Source organism: Thermobia domestica, unplaced genomic scaffold (genome assembly GCF_964235325.1).
Source record: "Thermobia domestica unplaced genomic scaffold, izTheDome1.hap1.1 HAP1_SCAFFOLD_255, whole genome shotgun sequence".
Classification (NCBI taxonomy): domain Eukaryota; kingdom Metazoa; phylum Arthropoda; class Insecta; order Zygentoma; family Lepismatidae; genus Thermobia; species Thermobia domestica.
The window spans coordinates 11,130-33,595 of record NW_027655972.1 but is presented as its reverse complement, the minus strand read 5'-3'; the positions used below and the strand labels follow the sequence as shown (position 1 = coordinate 33,595).

The following is a 22,466-nucleotide window of genomic DNA, read 5'->3' as shown; positions in this document are numbered from 1 at the left end:
CCGCAATGAGACATGCCATGGGCCACAGTGAGACATAGGAAGGAATAAAAACAAAAACAAAAAGTAACATGGTCTTACTAATAAAAACAAAGCAACTTATGGTTTCTCTTGCGAAACAATATAATTTTAAACTGTTACGGCTCGATATGCGCTTACATAGTTAACGGATGTTAAGCAAATCGAAGTTATTGTCGAATGTCACAATCTCTTAGTGGATTCTAAACGTTTCGGATTTGGGAATATCATTTTCACATCGGACAGATGAAGTAATGCTACATTGGAACATGAGGAAACCAAAAGTAGCCTTCATATTTTACGCACTTTCTAAAAAACTAACTTGTAAATCATTATTATTGTCTTTTGACATAATAACCTTTGCGATGTAAAAAATGTTTCTAGATCACGTGAAGTCAACCAACACAAAATCATCAACTTCTGGATCACGTTCAAGCTCTTGAAAACCACTAGGATCAACGTGCGGAAATGTAGGGCTCGTATCAGGAAATTCTATGTCACCACTGCTTGATAAAATGTTATGGTCACATTCATCGTCGCTATCAGAGGAAATGAAATCATATTCGTTTCTTTTCTTGTTGCAAGGAAATAAACCTTTACACACACCTGATGATTTCCGTTCGCGCAATTGTCTTTCTTCTAAGTTCTTTTCAATTTTCTGTTTCTCAGGCGTATCAGTTGGGATTATGCTTGACGCTTTCGTGCGACCAGTCGTAGCTCGTTTGCTTTTACCAGCTTTAGGGAATCCTTTGAAAAGGACTGGACTGATAAATTTGGAAGTGTTACATTCAATAGGGCTATTGGTTTATATGCCTATTTCTATACTTGCTCCTAATACACTAGGACCTGAAGAGTCTTCAACACTTTCAGCACAAACTACCATTGGGGGACTATCACTGATTGCTGGAGCTGTTGTATCATTTGAGTTATCACAAGGATCACGATCAGTAACATAACTGGTTAGAAAGTCATCAGCAGTGAATATTTCACTATCGAATGGAAGAATTCCCGTTGTCTTAAAGCCAGATTTGTTGTTTGATGGTGTCATAGAGCGTTCGTGAGCTACCCCAACACAGGCAGCAATATCGTAAATTGCCATTGGCGTTCCAGGATGATGCAGCAACTACGAATCGACAGCTGCATTATAATGATCTTTAAATGAATAAAACACACACATCCAACGCCTGTAGTTTACTGTTACAGTGTGGTGGTAAAGTGACTACAATCACGCCTTTTTCTTTAGCAACATTCAACGCCTCAATACTCAAATGACTCTCATGATTATCATATATAAAAATGGTTGGATTGTCCTTTGAAGAGCCACTGTGTTTAATGAAATGTCTCACCACTTCAGGAAAAACTTCACCTGTCATCCATCCAGAACTAGTAACTAACCCCAGGGTTCCGGGAGTGGCACCGCGAATCATGTGTGCCTTGAAGGTTTTTCGAGGGGAGATCATAGCTTATGGCAATGTATTTCCCGATGCACTTATAATACAGCATGTTGTAACCAAGACACCTCGTTCTCCACTCGTACTCCTACACTCGCTATCATCTGTAAGCATTTTCAAATATTTTCTCGAATGTACTTCCGTACTTGGTATCCTGCTCTTTAAATACCTCATCTTGCGTTCATGAGTTATTTACAGTATGCGCCTCATAATCTTTATTTATATATCTATATGTGGCCAATTGTTCATAAGACAATGTATGTACTACTGAAGTAAAGATTATATCCGTGAACAAATAACTAATTATGCATTTAATAAGATCAACACAATATGCTGTAATGATCTTACCTTTATATTCTTTATTGACTGTCAGGACTACTGAATTCTATTAGAAGTGATATAATATTTGTGTTATTTAGACTTTTAACTTATTAGTGAATAAGTAAGTACTTACGACGTGGTGGTAAATCCGGGGATAAGAGTGTGACCACAACAAACGTGTAAAATAAGTACACCGTAACGACTTGAGATCACCATCATCATAAATATCGATTTAAGTAATACTACTACTACTTTTAATATTAATAATAATACAGAGAAGTTGACTAAGTTAAAATGTATGACACAGGAGGGAAAATAATGAAATGAACGAGAAAAGAGCTAGATTAATGGGGGGAGGAACTTTGTATCATTAGAATTAATGTTGAAGAAACTAAACATTTGAAAATCCATATTTCTTGAGTTATAAATATAATTTTTAGAATTCAGAGTTAGTACTAGAGGCACACAGTACAGAAAAATATATCGCAAAGACCAGTCATCAAAAAGAGAACAAAATTAATTAAGAAACTTCGTTAAGACGCTAGCAATACTGTACTGCCAGCGGACAAAGGCAACGCGACATTACTCATACCCACTGAAGTCTACAAGAAGATCTCGGATTTACTCAACGACTCGAATTATAGACAACTCAAGAAAGAGCCCACCTCCATTAATGAATGTAGAATTATCAACCTTCTGAAGAAAACCAACATACTAGAAAAAAAACGCACGAAAATTACGCCACATAATTGCCAACCACCGAGACTGTATGGGCTTCCGAAAGTACGCAAGATTGACATTCCAATTAGACATATTCTTTGGGCGATTGGAAACCCAACTTACTGTGCGGCTAAGTACCTGACTACTCTTCTTTAACCGCTAATAGGACAGTCTGAAAAGCACGTCAAGAACTCATGTGAATTCCTGGAAATATTGAACACGATACCCATTTCTCCAGACGACATCCTAGTCACTTTTAATGTGGTCTCTCTGTTTACCGGAGTCCCAGTATAAGACACGTTACATTTAATCAGTGAGCACTTTCGCCGGGGACTGTTGATTTATTCAAGATCACAATAACTTCCACATATTTCCTCTTCGACGGACAGTACTATGAACAAACGGACGACGTTGCCATGGGATCATCAGTGTCAAACTTTTTCATGGAAAGTTTCGAATAGAAAGCGCGAGAATCAGCACCATTAAAGACATCGTGTTTCTATAGATATGTTAAAGATACCTTTGTCATCTGGCCTCGTGGGAGAAATGCACTGCGATCGTTCCTTGAATTTCTCAACAATCAACGCAGCAACATCAAAGGCTGCATACAATTTCTAAACATCCTCATTCGTCGCAAACCTGATGGAAGTCTGGGCCACAGTGTTTACAAAAAAAAAAAAAAAAAAAATACCCAAACTGAACATTATCATAATGGAAACAGCTTTCCCAATACACCAAAGGGCAAAACAGTCACTAGCACGCTTGCGCTTAGAGCAAAATCATCTGGGACCAAGAAAGCTTCTGCAGTTAACTTGCACATCTCACGAAGACCATACTGGAGAATGGATACAATGAAGATGACATTCGATTGGTCCTTAAAATGACCTTTTTCAGTAAAGAGACCACTAGAGAATCTGAGGATCCAGTCCTCATTCCAGTCCTGCAATACACTGGGAAACTATCTGGAAAAATTCCTAGGAACATGAAGAGACACATCAAAATCATACACAGACCGCCTAACCTAACATAACCTACTCCGTCCAGTTAAAGACGATTTGGGTCTTAAAACACCAGGGGTATACTGCATTCCCTGCGAATACGGCAAAACTTACATAGTACAAACAGGACGAACAACAGAATATCGATGCAAGGAGCGTGAGAGACACATCAAGCTGTTTCATCCGGAGAAATCAGCCCTGGAGGAACACAGTACAACGGGACAAAATTTTATTTTCAGACACGAAAATTATTTTAAAGAGCTCAAACCACTGGGATAGGATAATTAAGCAATCTCTTACTATAATACAAGAACCCAACAATATCAACAGGGGTACAGGATTTAACCTTACCCAGACATCGGCACCAGTCATAAAGAAAGCATATATGAATACGACCAATCAGCGTCAAGCTATAGGCCATCCAATCACAGACACTGATTCTTAAGTCCAACCCCCTTACCTCTCCTATATATAATACACACGAACTGGTGTCAGCATAATCACCCTGAAGACGAGAACGGTGTCAGTTCTTGAAACGTCGACTCTATCGTCGCACTTCACCTGGTAGATATCCCTAGAACATCTCTATAATTTATTGCATTTCTGCGTAATGTGTGTCTTGAATGCAAAATTGCAAAAAAGTAAAATTTCAAATTCTAATCAATTTCTGCTGTGAATAAAATAATAACCACTTGAACGTATAAGACATATTCTAAATTTGGCACAACTAGCCGGCATCCCACGTAGGAAGAACAACTGATTTGGACACGAACAAAAAATTTTCCTCTTCATATCATCATATAAGTCGAAACGGAAGGGAAGAAAGAAGTAGAAACAAGAACACGAGTCGATGAAATTAAAATTATAATATTGGGAGTTAAAAGAGGAAGCTGAAAAGCGAGAAACATAAAAGAAAAATAAAGAAAAACATTTCATTTGCCGTAGGACTGTTAGATGGAATACTTAATATCTAATCGTAAGCGTTCCAGTCGACAAGTTTTCTATCTATTCTTAGTAGTTATGAATCATCAGGGCTGGAACGCATAGGGTAATATTGTGTTAAATATAGGTAGATTACACGTTCAATTAGTTATTACTGAATCCACAAAAATGACATCAATACAATGCTAATAACCAACACACAACTTAAAACATCCCAATGTAATGAGTTCGAGAATTCCATCCGAAACATTAAACATTACTCATCACTACTGTAACGTGTAATATTAATATTATACTTCTATTGAAAATTTTAATAAAGACATAAAGAAAATTTTAGAAAATTGTCAAACATATTTCAGATTTAAAAAGGTGATGTGTGTATCCGAAAAGCTTGAATCAATAAAAACTTCATCCATTAAACACTCACTACTTCACACCACGATCCACTAAGCCCACTATGTACCTTAGCCTTAGTAAATTACTCTGATCTTCCACTGTGATCTAGCCACCACTGTGGTCAACCGTCACCTATTATGTTCGACGTCTAAGAAACACTTGATGAAAATGGCCATTATATATTTACATTTCTTATGTGTTTTTATTTAAATGTAATACATGATTGAATTAAATTTTACATGGTGAGAAGAAAGAAAACACAAAGAACTTTCACATTTCGTTTCTAATCTGAGTGTGAATCTATATGGCTAATTCCAAAACCTATATTTCCTCTACAGTAACAGCACATCACGCCATAATGATATATGCAGGTTGAATACTGGTTATAGCTTGCCTAAAGGCAAGAGTCAAAACTGCATAAAACAAAGTTTCAGTGAGGGTAAAATTAAGTCATTTCCTACACAAGTCAGTTACTGTAGCTGAAAGTCTTAACTATTTTCGATCTTCATTCTCTCTTTTGTCTCGCACTTTCTATTAAAAGTATTCTACTTGAAAATCTTAAAATTTTGCGTTAATAAATTTCTTAAAGTTAATCATTAAAATAATTTAATGCTTACTTATTAAATAAACGTACAACAGCACACATTATATTAATAGTGTTTGCCTCAATTTCATTAAACAATTACAAAGTACCAGTTTCGATATTTCTCATTAAACGGTTATATAATTAATTATTATTAAAACACAAAGGAAAAACCCTAAAGTTATAACTTGATAACATTTCGTTATAGAATAGGTATTGCTGTCTATACCTAAGCAAAATGAAGTATGGAAGTAATGTATTCACTTAAAAAAGTCGAAAAAGAGTAGGTAAGTTTTCATAACTTCCTTCTCTTTGTAATGTTATCAAATCCTATCGATTTCAATTGAATTTTAATCCTCTTAGATTATCTTACCTTGGGCTTCTTAACTGTCAACATTTATTTGTAGAATGGTTATTTTAAGTTTAAACATCCTCCGCCTTATGCAGAGTCGTTTTGAGGTATGATTAGCGTCATACTAAAGGTCTGACTACTACAGGAACCTTATGTTAGTCGAACACTTTAGTATAGTACTAATCACGCGTCAAAATGACTCTCCATACGGCGCCCTATGTTTATGAACCCAGGCTAAAGAAAAAGATGAAACGCATAAGAATAGTGCAATGAGGAAAGTGAGAATCACATCAGAACTCCAAGAAATCGAAGGAATCTATCGCGATTTGGGACAGAAACAGTAGTCCCAATGCCGGAAGTGATCACACTTCCAGTGAGCAAACTTGACCCAATAACATGGTCAGTGTTCAAAGAACAAATGAAGGAGTTTTTTAACAGATCAAATTATTTTGCCTGCTAATGTCATACAAAAGTAACAAGAAAAAAAACCTTTTATCTATAAGCTTTACAAACGGTACAAGTGCATATTATGAGACACTCCATCCAAAGGTATAACCTTCTGAGAAAAGAACTTTTACCAGTTAAGTTAATGAGCCATATAATAAAATAGGCTACTTGTAAAAGAGGAAAAGGTGAATTTATGATTGGTCTAGTAAGAGTTCGTTTTTGATACATCAATATTAATATCACAATAAGTGAAAGGATTCTGTAACGTTAACAATCTTATATATATATATATATATATATATATATAAAACTTGATAATTCCGTCGTGTGATCCACATTTGGTAGTTTTAATTACCCAGGTGTTTTGTATATAAACTAATGTTACAGTTTCAAAACCGATATATAAATGAATATTAAAATATGCTTTTTATATCATGAACACTTTTTGTGTAGAGGGGAAAGATATAAATAATTCGGCGAGGTACTGTTCCCTGTAATAGGAAAAGAATTACCGAATACTGACATTACCCAGAAGCGTGTAAGTATTCAATCCTGATATTCAAGCCCTGGTGCAAGGTGGTTTATAGCAATTTACCATTACCTTTGCATAATTATCTCAGTGCCGAACTGTCTTACCTTTTACAACGTTATGCATTAGGTTGAATTATTTATGTGTTCAAATGTTTGCGATTCCAATAACACAGTTTAAGGTAAAGGAAAAATGAATACTTAGCGAAGTATTGCAAATGTTGAAAAGAAATATTTATAGAAAACATATCCGAGGTGAAATAAGCGCATTTAAACGTACCTTAGGGCCTGTGCATTGCTACCAGCTTCTGGATTATTGTTTTCTTGAACATCCTCTTCGTCATCGTTCTTGTTTCCAATAGTGGCATACATGTGACTGCTTGATCTTTCTGTGATGTTTGTAAGATCGGAAGATGTTGGCATGATATTACTGCGAAAACGTTCGCCACTTGCAAATACATCAGCCGTTGGTAAACGCTTCACCAAACATATTGCTTTCGAAGTTAGTTTCCAATCTGATATCGTTTCATCTTCACTCCTTCCTAAAGCGATATTCTCTCCTTCCGTTGCAGTTTCTCGTTGCTTATATTCCACATGTACTGCAAGAGGGTCTTTATGGTCATTAGTGTTACTAGTACATAGCTTATAATTACATTCTTTAAATGACTCATTTTCTGTTTTTATTTCACCTTTAATACCATTGTTTTCTGTTTTTATTTCAATTTTATTACAGTCAAAGTTGAAATAATGTGAAGCCATTTCGGTCATATAAAACTGTTCACGTCGGAGATTTGAAACCTTCGGCAGTTAATGTTCGAGAAAAACCAATAGATCTGAAACCAATAAGAAAAATATTATTCGCTTTAACAAAATTTATGAGCGGGACAGAAGAAAACAACCGGTAATTGCCGCATCAGGTGAAATTTAGTAGTGGGTGGAATTGTTTGTAATCACACTAGGGATGTAAAAAGTACTGAAAGCAGTACTTTAAAATATCCGAAATTTTGCTACTACTTATACCAAAATAATGATATAGGGGAGGGTAGTCCACAGTGTGACATTGTATACATTGAGACAATTAAGTTTTCTCTGTACCTTTTCGAGTTTGACGCCAGGTGTCTCCCTCAGTTGGAACCCTATAAGTTCGTAGTCAGTTGCTTAGTCGGTTTGTGCATGGTGTGGACGAGTGAGGAAATACAGGTTTTTATTTTTTCACTTCTAAATTACGACTATTGTTGATTTAAGGCAATTGTTACAAAATGCCGTCACGTCCTATTATATTATTGTGATGGCACAATTCAAAAGAGGCATGATTTGTTTCGGTTCACAGCGGGTGAAAGTAGTCACTCGCTCTTGTTGAGTCGACTTGTTTTGTTAACCTTCTGAAAAGTACACACTGAGACACAGACATGTAGTACACAGTCAGATGACGTCTCAGTGAGTACCATGCATAAATACGAAACATGTCACTAAATATATTTGAGAGCAGGCCTCCAGAAGTGTGCCTATTAAAGGAATAAAGCCTAGCCTATAGCTACAAGCAGTATGCGAATTAACGGGAACTTTATAGGGGGATGAAGTGTACATATATTTCAGAAATTAATATAAGGAAAAACAAATTTATTATGGATATCCAATCCATGTCTAGTTTTACAGGTGGTTTCGCCTCATCCTCAATAATTCGCACACTGGCTACAACACATTACTAATATTGTGATCGAAATTCTAGTAAGTGCGTTAAGATGCATTTTTTAGTAGATTATTGGACTTTGGACCTATCTTTCTTTCCTATTCTTGAGTCCATCCCCTTTTCTCTCTATTTTCTAGATGCGCTACTACCAGTCGTTCATGTTCATGAAGTTTGTCTACATAATCTTGATCAATTTATTAAAACAAGAGAATTTAAAAAAATGGCAACGTATGCAAACAAGTGGCTGGACAACCAAGTGTTTTATATTTATTCGAATGTAATCCAAAGCAATATTTTCGCTCACGGCGTCATTGTCACGTCTGTTTCAAACGTTTACGCACAAGCTCTGTGTTACTTTACGGGATAGTGGATGCAGGGCCGTAATCAGGATACGTGGCGCCCGGGGCAAGCATTGTTTCCAGGTCACCATTAATATGGATTGAGTCAAAAATATTAGATGTAACGTTTGAATACTATTTATTTGAAGCCCTCCCAACAAGGCGCCACCGGAACACATGCAACTATAATTTTCCCTAGATTTGGTGGTCTGGTGATAAAATGGTTCTCGTGAAAACAAAATCAAAGCCGTACAAGCACATAGGCCATTCCGAAAATTGCAATAAAATATCTTCGACAAAACATTCATTTCACAGCATAGCTGAATCCCTATCTGTATATACATTACACTAGCAACTACTTAGTGTTGAATAGTTTTTTTTTTTCCCACGAGAGGCCTACCTACTAGGATCAGCGCAGGTGCGTTAAAGAACTACTCGAGTTCCTCTGTGATATGGTAACAAATCTTACATATAGGCCTAAATTTTCCCATCCTGTGTAGCCTTTTTTGTATGCTTAGTATACTAATGTAGGGAACTTACTTCCTCGTCTTTAACATGCTTTCTTTATTTTTAGGTTCATTATGGTGAGGCGGCGAGGTATTCCAAGAAAGATAGGAAATATTGATCTGCAACAAATGGAAGAAGCAGTGAAATTGGTACTGAAACAGAAGTACTCATTACGAAAAGCAGTAAAGGAGAAGAAGCTGTCATTTCAAACACTATTTCACTACGTCAAGAAGAAGAGAAATAATCCTGACGTCCCAATCAAGATGCAACCGAACTATAGTGTTTGCAAGACATTATCTGAATTGGAAGAAAAGAGTCTAGCAGAGTACGCCGTTTAGTGCAGCACGTTAAGCTATGGATTGACAAGAGCACTACGTGAGTTGGCATACAAAATGGAAGTTAGAAATGAAGTCAAAATACCGGAAACATGGAAAGAACACAAATGGGTAGGTGTAAAGTGGATGCGAGGGCTTTTGTACCGAAACCCAAACCTTAGCGTAAGACAAACAGAGCGATGAGTGTATTTAGATTAACAGCTTTCAGTGAGGGAAATGTAAATGCGTTTTTTGAAAACTTAAATGGGGTGTATTGTCGTTTTCCTTAGTTTGCTAATGGATCGCGTGTTTTCAATTTGGAAGAAACAGGCGTAACAACAGTCCAGAAATAAAAAGATTCATAGCACAGGAAGGGACAAAACAAGTCAACAAATGTACTAGTGGAGAGAAGGGAGAATTAGTGACAGTGACAGCAATAGTCTCAGCAATTGGAACGTTTCTTCCTCCTGTAACGCTCTTTCCGAGGAAAAACTTTAAACAGCACATGCTAAATGGAGCTCCTCCAGGAACCTTAGGATTAGCAAATCCCTTAGGATGGATAACAGCAGACATATTTACAGAAGTTCTTCAACACTTTATTCAATATTCACACAATTCAAAGGAAAATCCGTCTTTGTTAATTTTCGATAATCACGAAAGCCACGTTTCTCTCCGCGTAAACGATATGGCAAAGAGCGCTGGTGTTACCATACTTACGATACCTCCACAGTGCAGTAACAAGTTATAGCCTCTAGATGTCTCCGTGTTTGGACCTTTAAAAGTGTACTACAACGCTGCAGTTGATTCTTGGTTGTTGAGAAATCCAGGTGTTCCATTGCCTATTACCAAATTGCAGCATGTGCTGGCGAAGCACTTACACCAACTAACATCGTTGCAGGCTTCAAAGCCAATGAAATTTATCCCTTTGATCAGGACATCTTTGACCCCTGATTTTTTTACCTTGAACAGTAACGACGACACCGGAAGAATCAACATCCTCTATATTCAGCACTCTAAGTGACACATCAGCAAAATCAACACCCCGCCCCCAACCGCTAATCAACGACTCAATGTGAAAAGAATTACGAACAGTGCAATATCTCCCAAACTTTAAAGGAGGGTACCTCTGGAAAAACATTTGTTTCGCCAGCTGAGTTTCGTGGTTTTCCGATAGCAGAAAGTAAGAAAAACAATACTGGAAAACGCCGAACTGGAAAAAGACAGACACTTCGGAGTGAGCTCTACTCGCAAGCCAAATCCGGAAAACAAAATCAACGGGAACAAAAAAAAAAAAAAAAAAAAGCACATTGCTTGTAACTTATTTGACGATACCTAAAGTGACGAACCTTCGATTAATGACAACATTGACACCATCCTGAGTGGTTCGGATGATGATAATGATGCGTCAGATCTTCTTTCAGAAAACTACGTAAGTGAATTCGCCGATTTAGATCGTGTGCCAGTTCCAGGTGATTTTGCTCTCGTGCCTTTCCCTCCTATGTCGCTGAAATATTCAATCCCTCAAGAAAAGAAGGTGAATGTAGTTTCCTACTTAAAGAAAAGTGCCAAAGTGGGTGCGTTTGTGAAGCCTATCGTAAAAGATATAGCAGTCGTTGGTCCAGCTGATATTGCTACGGTTCTGCCTAAACTGCTTCCAATGCAAACTAAGAGATTCGAAGGTTTCATCAAGTTCCCTTTTAGTTTTGGAAGCATAAATTTGCGTTAAGACATTTTTTGCACATGTTTGCGAATTGTTGACGTTGTCGATATCATATTATTCATAAGCCTATGTTATAGTTTTTTCAGTAGAGTAGATTAGTTTTCCGTGTTGTGCCTTAACAGATCTAAATACAAACTAAGAGACTGAAAGATTTCATAGTTTCCTTTTAGCTTTTGGAAGCATAGATTTCCGTTAAGACATTTTGCACATGTTTGTTTGTATTGTTTACAATATCGATGTCACATTTTTTTTACTTGAGTAGCATAGGCTTTGTGCACAAGGAAACATTTCCACTGTTAGGCTGCTTAATTAAAATCTTTCGTGTTTTCAGGCTCATTCACAAGAGAATATCAATGCATGCATTAGTTTGCTTTGAAAACGTAAATCTTTTTCAAAGGAAATTAATGAATGCATTGTTACGCGTTTGTAAAAAGCAGGAAAACATGGAGAAAACTTCAAAAGCCTGAAAGTGGAAATGTTCGCTTGTGTACATAAACTTCTATTTGTTGTTATAATTAGTCTAAAAACAATATTTAGAAGCACAAATGTATTTACTAACTTGGGTCTCACTGTGCACTACTATTGGTACACAGTGAAACATTAGGGCCTAGGTTATTTTTCGCTTCCTCCCACATATACTATCAAACCATGTTTTGATAAAATGTATCTAAAATTCTAGCTGAGATATACCCTCAAAAAGTGGCTACTTCACTTTTTTCACTCTTTTAATATTATAATAATTACACGCCAGAAAAGAAATTTTGTCTCACTGTGGACTACTCTCCCCAACCTAAAAGCCGAAAATACAGAACTATACAGAAATATGGAAATACTCATCAATATACGATTTTTTAAATTTTACCCCATGTCAAAGAAAAACCTAACCTATTAATTTCTTCTACTTACATACGAGATATCATAGGCCTATATCTTGTTTCTTCCATATCATTATAATTTTCTTATACATTATTACATTTTATCGAGATACGCTTCTTGCTTTTTTCTCTTTTCTTTAAATACACTTACCAATACTCAACGTAGATCACTGTTGCATGAACACAGAAAACGCCAAACTAAAATATTTTCTACTATATTACTACCTTATATTTTTTTTAATAAAACATGACAGCAATGCTATACAAATTTTAGCGTATCTGGAAAATAGAAAATGAAATGAAATGAAATTTTGAGTTTTACGTCCCACGATTATGCCGGCTAGGCTAAAGGATACGGAGATGATCAGAAATGAATGAAATGAAGAAAGTGTGAGGAAACGGGAGAACCCCGAGGAAACCCACGCACACGGTGTTTGTCCACGACAAATTTCTCTTGGCGGGAGCAGGGTTTGAACCCGCAAAAACATGCTCCAGAGGTGAACACTCTACCACGGAGCCACCGCGGCCCTATCTGGAAAATAGAGTTAATCGAAATAGTAGTTATTACGTCACTTCGTATAACTATGCGTTACGTTAAGAAACTATGCACACAATTTTTTTAAGAAAAGTACGGAATGCCCTTGAGATATTTGTTTAGACTGAATATGGTTAGCTTAGGTTAGGCGAAGCGGCACTAGCACCGGTAGCCAGTGGGACTATTTCGTGGGACAGAAAATAAAAAAAAATAGGGTATTCCAGCTTTTTTCCCCTAGCATATACCCAGGTGCATTGCTAAGACCTGGGAGGAAATTTATTTCCCTTTCTATGCTTTGTTTTCTAAATAATAAGAACCACATAACTAATTACTTTGATTTATTATTATTTACTTCTAGATTATAAATTATTTGGGGGTTAAAAATTAAACTTCGTTAACTGTATTTTATATAACATATTAATAATATGATTCTATAAGTTCCGTTTCCATTTGCACTAGAAAGAAGTAAAGTACTAACCATGAACATATGGTTGAAAGGAACCAGTTTGTAAAGTAACGTAGAAACTCTGTAGAAATAGAACTGAAGTACCACGAACCAGGTTTAGTCATAGACGTCGGTCTGTCTGCTGTTCGAAAAGAATGTACGTGTAGCCGGTGGCGTCTGCTTGGTGATTTTTCAATCGAAGAATATCGATTTCCGTCTTAGAAGATACTGCATCATAAACAATCTCCTTGCAGTTTACTTGACGAGATTAGTATCATATTTATTTATTTTATTGCATGTTAAACTTTAGAAACTGTGGTCCTTATGACAGTGGCGTAACAAGAACAGGTGAGGGCAGTGGACAATGAAGGAAGAAGACAACGGTAGTTACCACTTCAGGTGAAATTGAGTAAGTGCTTGGAATTGTTTGTGATCAAACTAGGGATATAAAAAGTACTGGAAGCAGTACTTTAAAATATCCGAAAATTTGCTACTACTTATAACGATATGCCTAAATGCTAAAAATACAGAACTTAACAGATATACGATTTTTTAAAATTGTATCCCTTGTGAAAGGAAAACCTATTACTTTCTTCTACTTACATATGAAATATCATAGGCCTATATGTTGTTTCTTCATTATCATTATAATTTTTTTATACATTATTACATTTTATCGAGGTACGATTCTTGCTTTTTTTTTTTTTCAAATAAATTTACCAATACTCAACGTACGATCAGTGTTGCATGAGCACAGGAAACGAAAAAACTAAAATATCTTCTACTATATTCCTAGCTTATATTATTTAAATAAAACGTGACAGCAATGCTATACAAATTTTCCGCTTCAAATGGATAACATTTTCAAGATGTGTCTTAATATGTTATGGAGATTTGCTTGTTCTATCCAGCCATTTACCTTTACTCAAATGCACGTAGCATAAGTTATTTCTACTTAAATTTATCGTTGTCGCCTGTTTTAATTTGCTTCTCCAGTATTTAATCCTTTACATTTCTTCTAATAACTTATTGTATTTTTTGGTTTATTGGTTCTATTTGCGTTTAGCGTCCAATTTTGTAGCAATGATATATGAAACATAGGCATACTGGTTAAGGTTGGATCCTAACATGAGTTCTTACCAGAAATGAACATGACGCACAAAATAACCTTAGACTATCTATAGAGATCTTGTAAAATATACAATCGGGCTCCCTCCTAATCCTTTTACAGTCCAGCGCTACCTAAATTACATTAACGAAAAAACAAACGTATTATGAGCATGCGTAAATGGTATATTTTACTGAACTTAAACATTTAAAGAATAAACACCTGCTCGCATTTTTTTTTTTTTTTTTTTTTTTTTGCTAAGTAATGATGTTTTTTCATATTTCAAACACCAAAATCAATATATATACAAACATGGTAAAGGTAGTATAGCTAGTAAAGAACTAGCTATACTACCTTTACCATGTTTGTATATATATTGCTTAATAGAATTTGTAAGATCCAACATAAATGAGTACATAACAAACGGTGACATGCATGGATACAACACAAGAAATAAGACTAATTTTCATCCACCAAACCATAGAACAGCAATGTACGAAAAGGGAGTAAAGTATGCTGGTATTATGCTATACAATAAGTTACCAAACAAATTAAAGGTAATCAAGTCTAATGTTACATTCAAAAGAAAATTAAAAGAATACCTATTGTCACATTGCTTCTATACAATAGATGAATATAATCAATTAAATAGTCACAATGTAAATAGTAGTAGCAAAGTAACAAGATAGGTTCATTTATGTATAAGGTATGCTGTAGTATTTGTATAATGATATTTCAAATTACTGTAATGTATAAAAGTATGAATTATGTTTAACAAATGTGTCTAATATATGTGTACTGCATCAATTAACCATGGCGAATCCCATGTACTATCGGAAAATTATTTCCAAGTTTGTACAGAATGGAGGATAAATAAAATGAAATGAATGAAATCCCAATCAAATCTTAATACGGAACTACCCAATGGACATATACATCAACAACTAATTTGATAACATTTAAAACTTAAGTAAAACAAAAAGGCAACAGAAATATGTTACCTTTCTTTTTAACCAAATTTTTCAAATAAACTTACTTTAATAAAATAAATCCCTGTTCATATTAATAGCCTTTTTACAACTTAAAAGTTTCTTTCTTCGTATGACGAATAAAAAATAATTACCTCGGAGCTGGTGTAGTTTTGGCGCACAGTTTCGAAGATTTACAGGTAAAATAGAACACTTTGCATAGAAAGACATGAAAATAGATATCTTTAAGGAACAAATAACTGCAAGCAACAAAATGTAATATAAAACAATAGAGTTGTATTTTAGGTTTACAAATGTTCCGGTAGTACCGTAAACATCACAACTGCTATACGACGCATTAAATAAGTAAATGCATATGCTAAACGGCTCTATTAGATGCTACTTTCCACGAGCGGTGTATTTCTATATAGTGTACAGACGCTGTATTGTATCTCTGCAAGTGTAGCTTTACTAATATGAAACAATTGCAAGTGCTATTGAAACATGTATCAAACCACTTGTCTCCGAGTTCGTTTACTCTTATAAGCATCTACTCTGACACGTCTGCTCCCATTTCACACAGCACCGCACACGTCCTGCTACGACTCGGGTAAAGTGCATTTGTGCTTTTTAGTGGCTGCCTAGCACAGGTCGGTGATCTTTTGCACTGTAGTTGTTACATTATACATTCAGAAGCTGTATTTATACGCAAATCGTAAAAGAATTGTAATTTTTCAACAATTACTTCTGGTGGTCCTATAGAACTTTATCTAGTTCAAATGACATATTCTCATGTTGACAATCGCAAATCCTTCAGGGGACAATAAGGAGGAAATTAGTAAAACTGATATATTGTTTCCCCAATTATTTCGAGTAGAGGGCTTAAAGTAAATCTGCACGATTTTCTCTACCTTACAGGCAAACAATCGTATATTATTTTCTCCTCTTACAAATATTGGTTTCACTCAGATATGACTGTTAGTACTTTATATCACGGTTGCCTGATAAGCTTCATCTCAAGTTTCTTTTTCTAGGCAAGTGAATGTTTCCTCCCGCAGCTACAAAACTCCCCCGGAGGTTTTTCCGATCGGACTGAAGTATGGTTACAGGTGCTTTCGCAGTATTTCTTTCAATCTTAGGCAGAAATCTTCTCTCCTCATTACTACTACAATTTATTTTCCAATGACATATTACCACTAAGTATTAAAGACGTATACGTACGGAGTGGCCGAACATACTGAGACTGTGCTCACATAAAGACATGTTTGCAATCCAGATTTATTTTGTTTTCCTTCGTAATTGTACAAAGTTAGCAATCTTAAATTATATCCTGGATTTCATAGATCTTAATTTAGTTACTAGATGAAGCGGAAATCGTCCGTACTATTCTGTTGGATTTCTTGTCTGAAAGCGATTGTATCTCGTCTTAGCACAAAAACGGCGAGAAAATATATCTGACAATGTCATTTCCACAAATTTGGAAAAGGAATTTAGTGAACGTGCGGGCCGGTAATCTTTTTGCTACAGAGGCATTTCACACGTATCAATGGATTTGATCAAATTTTGCATACTGTATGACAGAACTAGCAGCAGTAAATGATTTCCTTTGGACTTACAAAAATTATTTGCGAGTGATTGATTGTAGGAATGAGGGAACCTTAGGAGGAATCTTTCCCAAGAGAGGCAATTAGTAGAACGCACGAGATTCGCAGTGTCTGAATCAGTTACAAGGCATTCGTGTTGTTTGGTGGCACCTTAGCACAAATTGGTTTTGTTTTTTATTGTAGGTATTTTGTCGTGCCGAGTATTTACACACAAATCATGAAAAAGGTTATGTTTTAAACAATTATTCGTGCAGTTTTACTACACAGATCCATAATATAAGTAGTTATAGTAGTAGGAGTAGTAGTAGGAACGGGCTAGAAGCCCTACAGGGAACTTTCTGTTCTCGACATAAAATGAGCAAATTTAAGAATTGGTCAAATGTTTCCGTACATTTAAAATCTCTAGATTAATATAGTAAAATTGCACCCAAATTATTTCTGGTGGATCCCGTGAATTCTATCTATGCTAAGTAAAATTTTGTGATGATAGGGAAAAATTCTGGAGGATTATGAAGTACGAAATTTTTACGTGAAATACTAAAAATTTCACTTGTATACTCGAGCCACCTACCTTCAGTTACATTTTGTTGGAATGCATTAAGTTACGTTACATTACGTTATTAGGCATGCAGTTTTACTATACGGATAAACACTTTAAGTAGTAGTAGTAGTAGTAGTAGTAATAGTGGTAGTAGTACGAGTAGGGGTATAGTAGTGATCCGCAAATTCCCGGGAATATTCCACGGGAATCTTCCCAGGAAAATTTTCAAAAATTGGAATATTCCGGGAATTTATGTACAAACCAAAAGAAAATTGCATTCTATTGCTATATTATGATTACTAAATAAAATTCGATTTTTTTAATCAGAGTATATTTGTCACTGTTATCTCCAAAAGATTCTTTAAAACGTATATTGTGAACGGTCTCCAGAAGATTCTTTAAAACGTATATTCTAAACGGTATTATGTTGTTTTATTATATTTAGAGAGTATGCTTAAATGTATATTTATTAAAAATATGTCTTATGCGAGTAAATATGTTAAAAAGATTTGGTATAGAAAGTCCACAAACTTTTACACCGCTGAACAGTTTAAATTTACATTTTAGTGAATTTTCTAAACTTTACCCTACTACTGATATTGTAAACACATTAATTACTTACGTTATAAAGAAATTAGATTATGTAACTGCCACAAGATACTTAGTCTGTTGAAAAACTCCTAAGGTTGCCCAGTCTAAATAATGGCATATATACAGAATATTGATTGAAGTACACTGTGCTTTGTTACTGTGTACTATTAAATCACTAATTTAAGATTAGGATATAGTATACATGAAGCTGCATCCGTTCCCAAAGGAGCAGGACGCTCATACTTTTAGGGATTATTCATTGAGTATGTACGAACTTACAAAGGGGGTTACAAAGTGACTTTTATTTACTTATCGACTGATAAGATACTGCATGTGTAGTGCCCTTGTACTTTATCTATGACTATGTGTGGGGGGGGGGGAGAATTTAACGCATATCGAATGTCTTGTGCACGTGGATACTTCTTACTATTGCACTACGTAGAAAATTTATGGTATTTCATATAGAAGTGGTGATAGAACACAGACGAAACGCAGATCAGGGGGTTCTCATGTGTACTATTACCTAAGATTATTTACAATATTTACTGTGTTACAAAAATTCTGTAACAACGCTTGCCACATATATACACAGGTAATGAAGAACAAAACACATCCTAATTAACACAGGTTCGGAAACGCCAGAACTAACGAAACATCCTGAGATGCAATCCTAATTTTGATAACATTATATTTTAAATGTGTATGTAATTACAGCTACAGAGATTCCCTTATTCCATGTCTCATCCTTCCTCAGAGAGCGAAATTCGAGTCAAAGACGACAACATGTATTACTAATAGTGTTGTGGCGATCATGAACGATTCGATCATTATGAACGAATCATGACGTGAATCAAATGAATTATGATTCTTTTCACAAATGAATCGATTCTTCTAATGAATCATTTGTACTTCTCACTGAATTGTTTCCTGTGATCGAAATGAATTGAGAATCACAAACTGCCAGCTTGTGTGAGACAATTGGTGAGGTTACTTCTGCAAATGTGCTTGCAGTTCACGGGGAGTGAAAAAGAAAGAAAACCATACGCACGTCTTTTCTTCCTGCTTTTGTAGGTGCGTGCGACTTTTTTTTCTTTCTGCGTGGTAGGGTTGTTTCCTAGGAAGAAAGGAAGCCGCATTGTTAGAATAAACTTTCTTGTTGCTTGCTTCTTGTCGTGAAGTACTGGCAGTGTTGCTCGATCAGATGTAATACGATTTCGTAGTTAATTTCAACATACTTTTGATGAGCATTTATCCATTTTATTAAGATACTGTACGTGCATTGGATAAAATTATTTTAATCACTTTCAACTGCAGTAGCCAAAAAGGTCAATTTTAATGTTTTATAATTAACTCAAAGTACTATATCATATTCAATGTAAATACAGTACTTGCACAGAAAAAGTGCACTGTAAATTATTCGTACTGTACATAATTGATTTTAAAAATGTATATGTAGAAAGACGAATAAAGATTATTTCTGGGGAGACAGTGTATTGCATCTTTCAGTAAAAACACTTGTCTACATGGAACGAAGCTTAGTGGTGCCTAATTTTCACTTTACTTCTATTGAAACATACATGAAGACACAAATAGTTTTCTGAGCTTCCATGTAAACAAGATGTGGGAGACCCGGGGTCGATTCCTGGCGGAAGCTCACGTGGTTCGGATTTCATATTAATCAGTAGGTCCACATGGAACGAAGCTTAGTGGTACCTACTTTTCACTTTACTTCTATTGAAACATACATGAAGACACAAATAGTTTTCTGAGCTTCCATGTAAACAAGATGTGGGAGACCCAGGATCGATTCCCGGCGGAAGCTCACGTGGTTCGGATTACATATTAATCAGTAGGTCCAGGCTTCATATAGCCTCGCTGCTGAAATGGACGTTAAACTGAAAATCAACTCAACTGAAATTCAACTAACTAACGGTTTTCTCTTAGAAATGTAGACAAAGGGGTGGCCGGGGAGAAAATCCGCCAGGCCAAGAAGTTTCTCCCGGGGCATTTCTCAGATTGGGTTCAATTGGGTTACCAGTATTTTCGCAAATATATGTTCATCTCTTGCTTAGTGGCTCAGTGGTAAAGCGTTCACTTCTGGTGGAAGGGGTCCCTGGTTTTCTATTTGCGCCAAGTGGGATTCATGGTGGACAAACACCATATGTGTGGATTTTCTCGGGTTCTTTTGTTTTTGCTCACTTCCTTCATTTCACCATTTCATTCATTCTCATCATTATCGTTTCCTTTAGTCTACACGATGATAATCATGAAACGCAAAACTTAAAATTTCATTTCATTTTGCGTTTATTCATAGTCTCCCCGAGCTAAATCTTTTAATATTATCACAATAGTATTAAATATATGTTCATGTGTAAACTCCCTCTTTTTCTCTATCTCGAAGATCAATATCTTTTCCAGTCAATAATAAAATAGAACATATTTTAGAATATAATAGAATAAAATAGAAATCTTGCAGTTTAACGTTCCATGTTTATGTCCATTAGCCTAAGGAAAACGAATGATTAAGGCAAGTAAATGACGATGGAAGAATAGTTGGAATGAGAGTGTGGAAGGAAAGGGGAGTGGTTTACCCGATAAAACCCACGGACATGATGATATACACCACAAACTTACTTAGCATTGGATCAGACCAGGGCAAAGGAGGCAAGAGTTTTATCAGTGAGCCACGGTGACCCCTAGGATAGAATAAAATAGACTGCGAGATAAAAATTTACTTTAATTAATCATCCGCATCTTCTTTACCCTACAGGGTATAACTCTGACTTACAACAAAAGAAATCCATTAACATGATGTGTACTTTCAAAGTTATATGACCTGGGCAAATAATACCCACTAGAAATGAATATAATACTACAGACTCATTGTATAATGCTTTCTGTATTTAAAACCAAAAGCATGAATGTCGCCTATGCGGAGCTCTATATTTTCCCCCATATTAATATGTACGACAATAAGAAGTTGAAAATAAATTGTTATAACTGCTCATATCCTGTGAAAATCTTACGGAGTATATTTCAACAAAATATTACCTTGAAAAACTGAAGTTGGCAGAAAAAACGTGGAGATTGCAACAGCTTTAGTGTTTGTCTCAAGCTCTAATATGAAAGCAGGATGCAAAAATAACAATATGAATAGAGCAACAGCATATTATTGAAACTTCATAATTGCACTGAAGCTTAAAGAGTTCCCGAGCCACTCCACTCACCCCAATGCAACGCTGGCCGTGTCATGTGGCAAAGATAATACACGAGGTAGTACTTCCTCACAAGGAATTTATTAAGTTGCGCAAAAAAGAAGTGCAGTAGCTCAAGCGATTCATATGATCGAATAATTCCCACTCAATTCATATGATCGAATAACTCATTGCGCAAAAGAGATGCGCGGAAACCTAACTGATTCAATGAGCGAATCATTCCCAACCAATTCACTTGCGCAAAAGGAATGCGCGGACGACCAATTCATATGAACGAATTAAATGATCGAATCATTTTAGTGAATCAAAGTAAATGAATCGATTCTCCGAAATGAGTCGTTTTGCCCATCACTAATTACTAAAGGTTGTTCGGTGTGGATTGATAGTACTTCAACTCTACGTCTACTACAGTGATGCAGTGTTGCCAGATATGAAGATTAAAAAGTAGCGTAGCTGTGCTTCAAAAGTAGTGATGGCTAAATTCCCGGGAAGATATTTTTCGGGAATGTTCCCTGGGAATATTCCCGGGAAGATTCCCAAAATGGGAATTTACCCGGGAATTTATGTACAATCAGAAAGAAAATTGCATTCTATTACTATATTATGATTTCAAAGTTGAATTAATTTTTATATCACAGCATATTATTAATGTTGTCCACAGAGGATTCTTTAAAATGCATATTCTGAATGGTACTATGTTACTTTATTAACACTTTATTATATTTAGAGAGTACGCATAAATATATATTTATTTACAATATGTTCTATCAATTAAATAGCTATGTGTGAAAAAATTATATAGTAAATTATATAGTTACAGTTTAAATTTATATGTAAGTGGATTTGCTAAACTTGACTCTATTACTGATATTATAAACACATTAAATTTATAAATGTTATAAACCAATTAGATTGGGTAAATGCTAGAAGATACATGTCTCACCAATTTATCTACATTTGCGCATACATATTTATGTTCACAATTTGCAGGATACTTACTTATCTTTAAATTTTTAGCACATAACATTGCCGTACAAGACCTTTCATTCCACCTATTTCTCGAAATTCTAAGCGTTACTTCACATGTAAAAGAAGTCCGAGTACGTCTTCAGAAATTCGATTCAGGGAGAGGAGACAGACCGACGTCTATTACTAATGGTGGTTCAGGGTTTATTAATAGCACTTCATCTCTACTTCTACATAATTCTAAATTACATTACAAAATGGTTCCTTTTCATCATTTGTAAATTCATCATTTGTAT

At 35.5% G+C, this 22,466-nt stretch overlaps 1 protein-coding gene across 2 annotated transcripts in view; it reads right to left on the bottom strand.

The window, feature by feature from the left end:
- The window catches only part of LOC145676635 (uncharacterized), a 42,231-nt gene extending 23,437 nt beyond the window's left edge, over nucleotides 1–18,794 (bottom strand). The window contains exons 1-2 of one of the 2 annotated variants that reach the window (XM_081747470.1): nucleotides 18,021–18,794; nucleotides 7,034–7,586 (exon numbers count right to left, since the gene is read on the bottom strand). In XM_081747470.1, coding sequence (XP_081603596.1) covers nucleotides 7,034–7,521 — 488 coding nt within the window. In that variant the 5' untranslated portion in view covers nucleotides 7,522–7,586; nucleotides 18,021–18,794. Of the gene's footprint in view, nucleotides 1–7,033; nucleotides 7,587–14,317; nucleotides 14,635–18,020 lie in introns of those variants that run through there. The other variant, XM_081747469.1, reaches the window with a different exon arrangement.
- Between the last annotated feature and the right edge of the window lie 3,672 nt (nucleotides 18,795–22,466).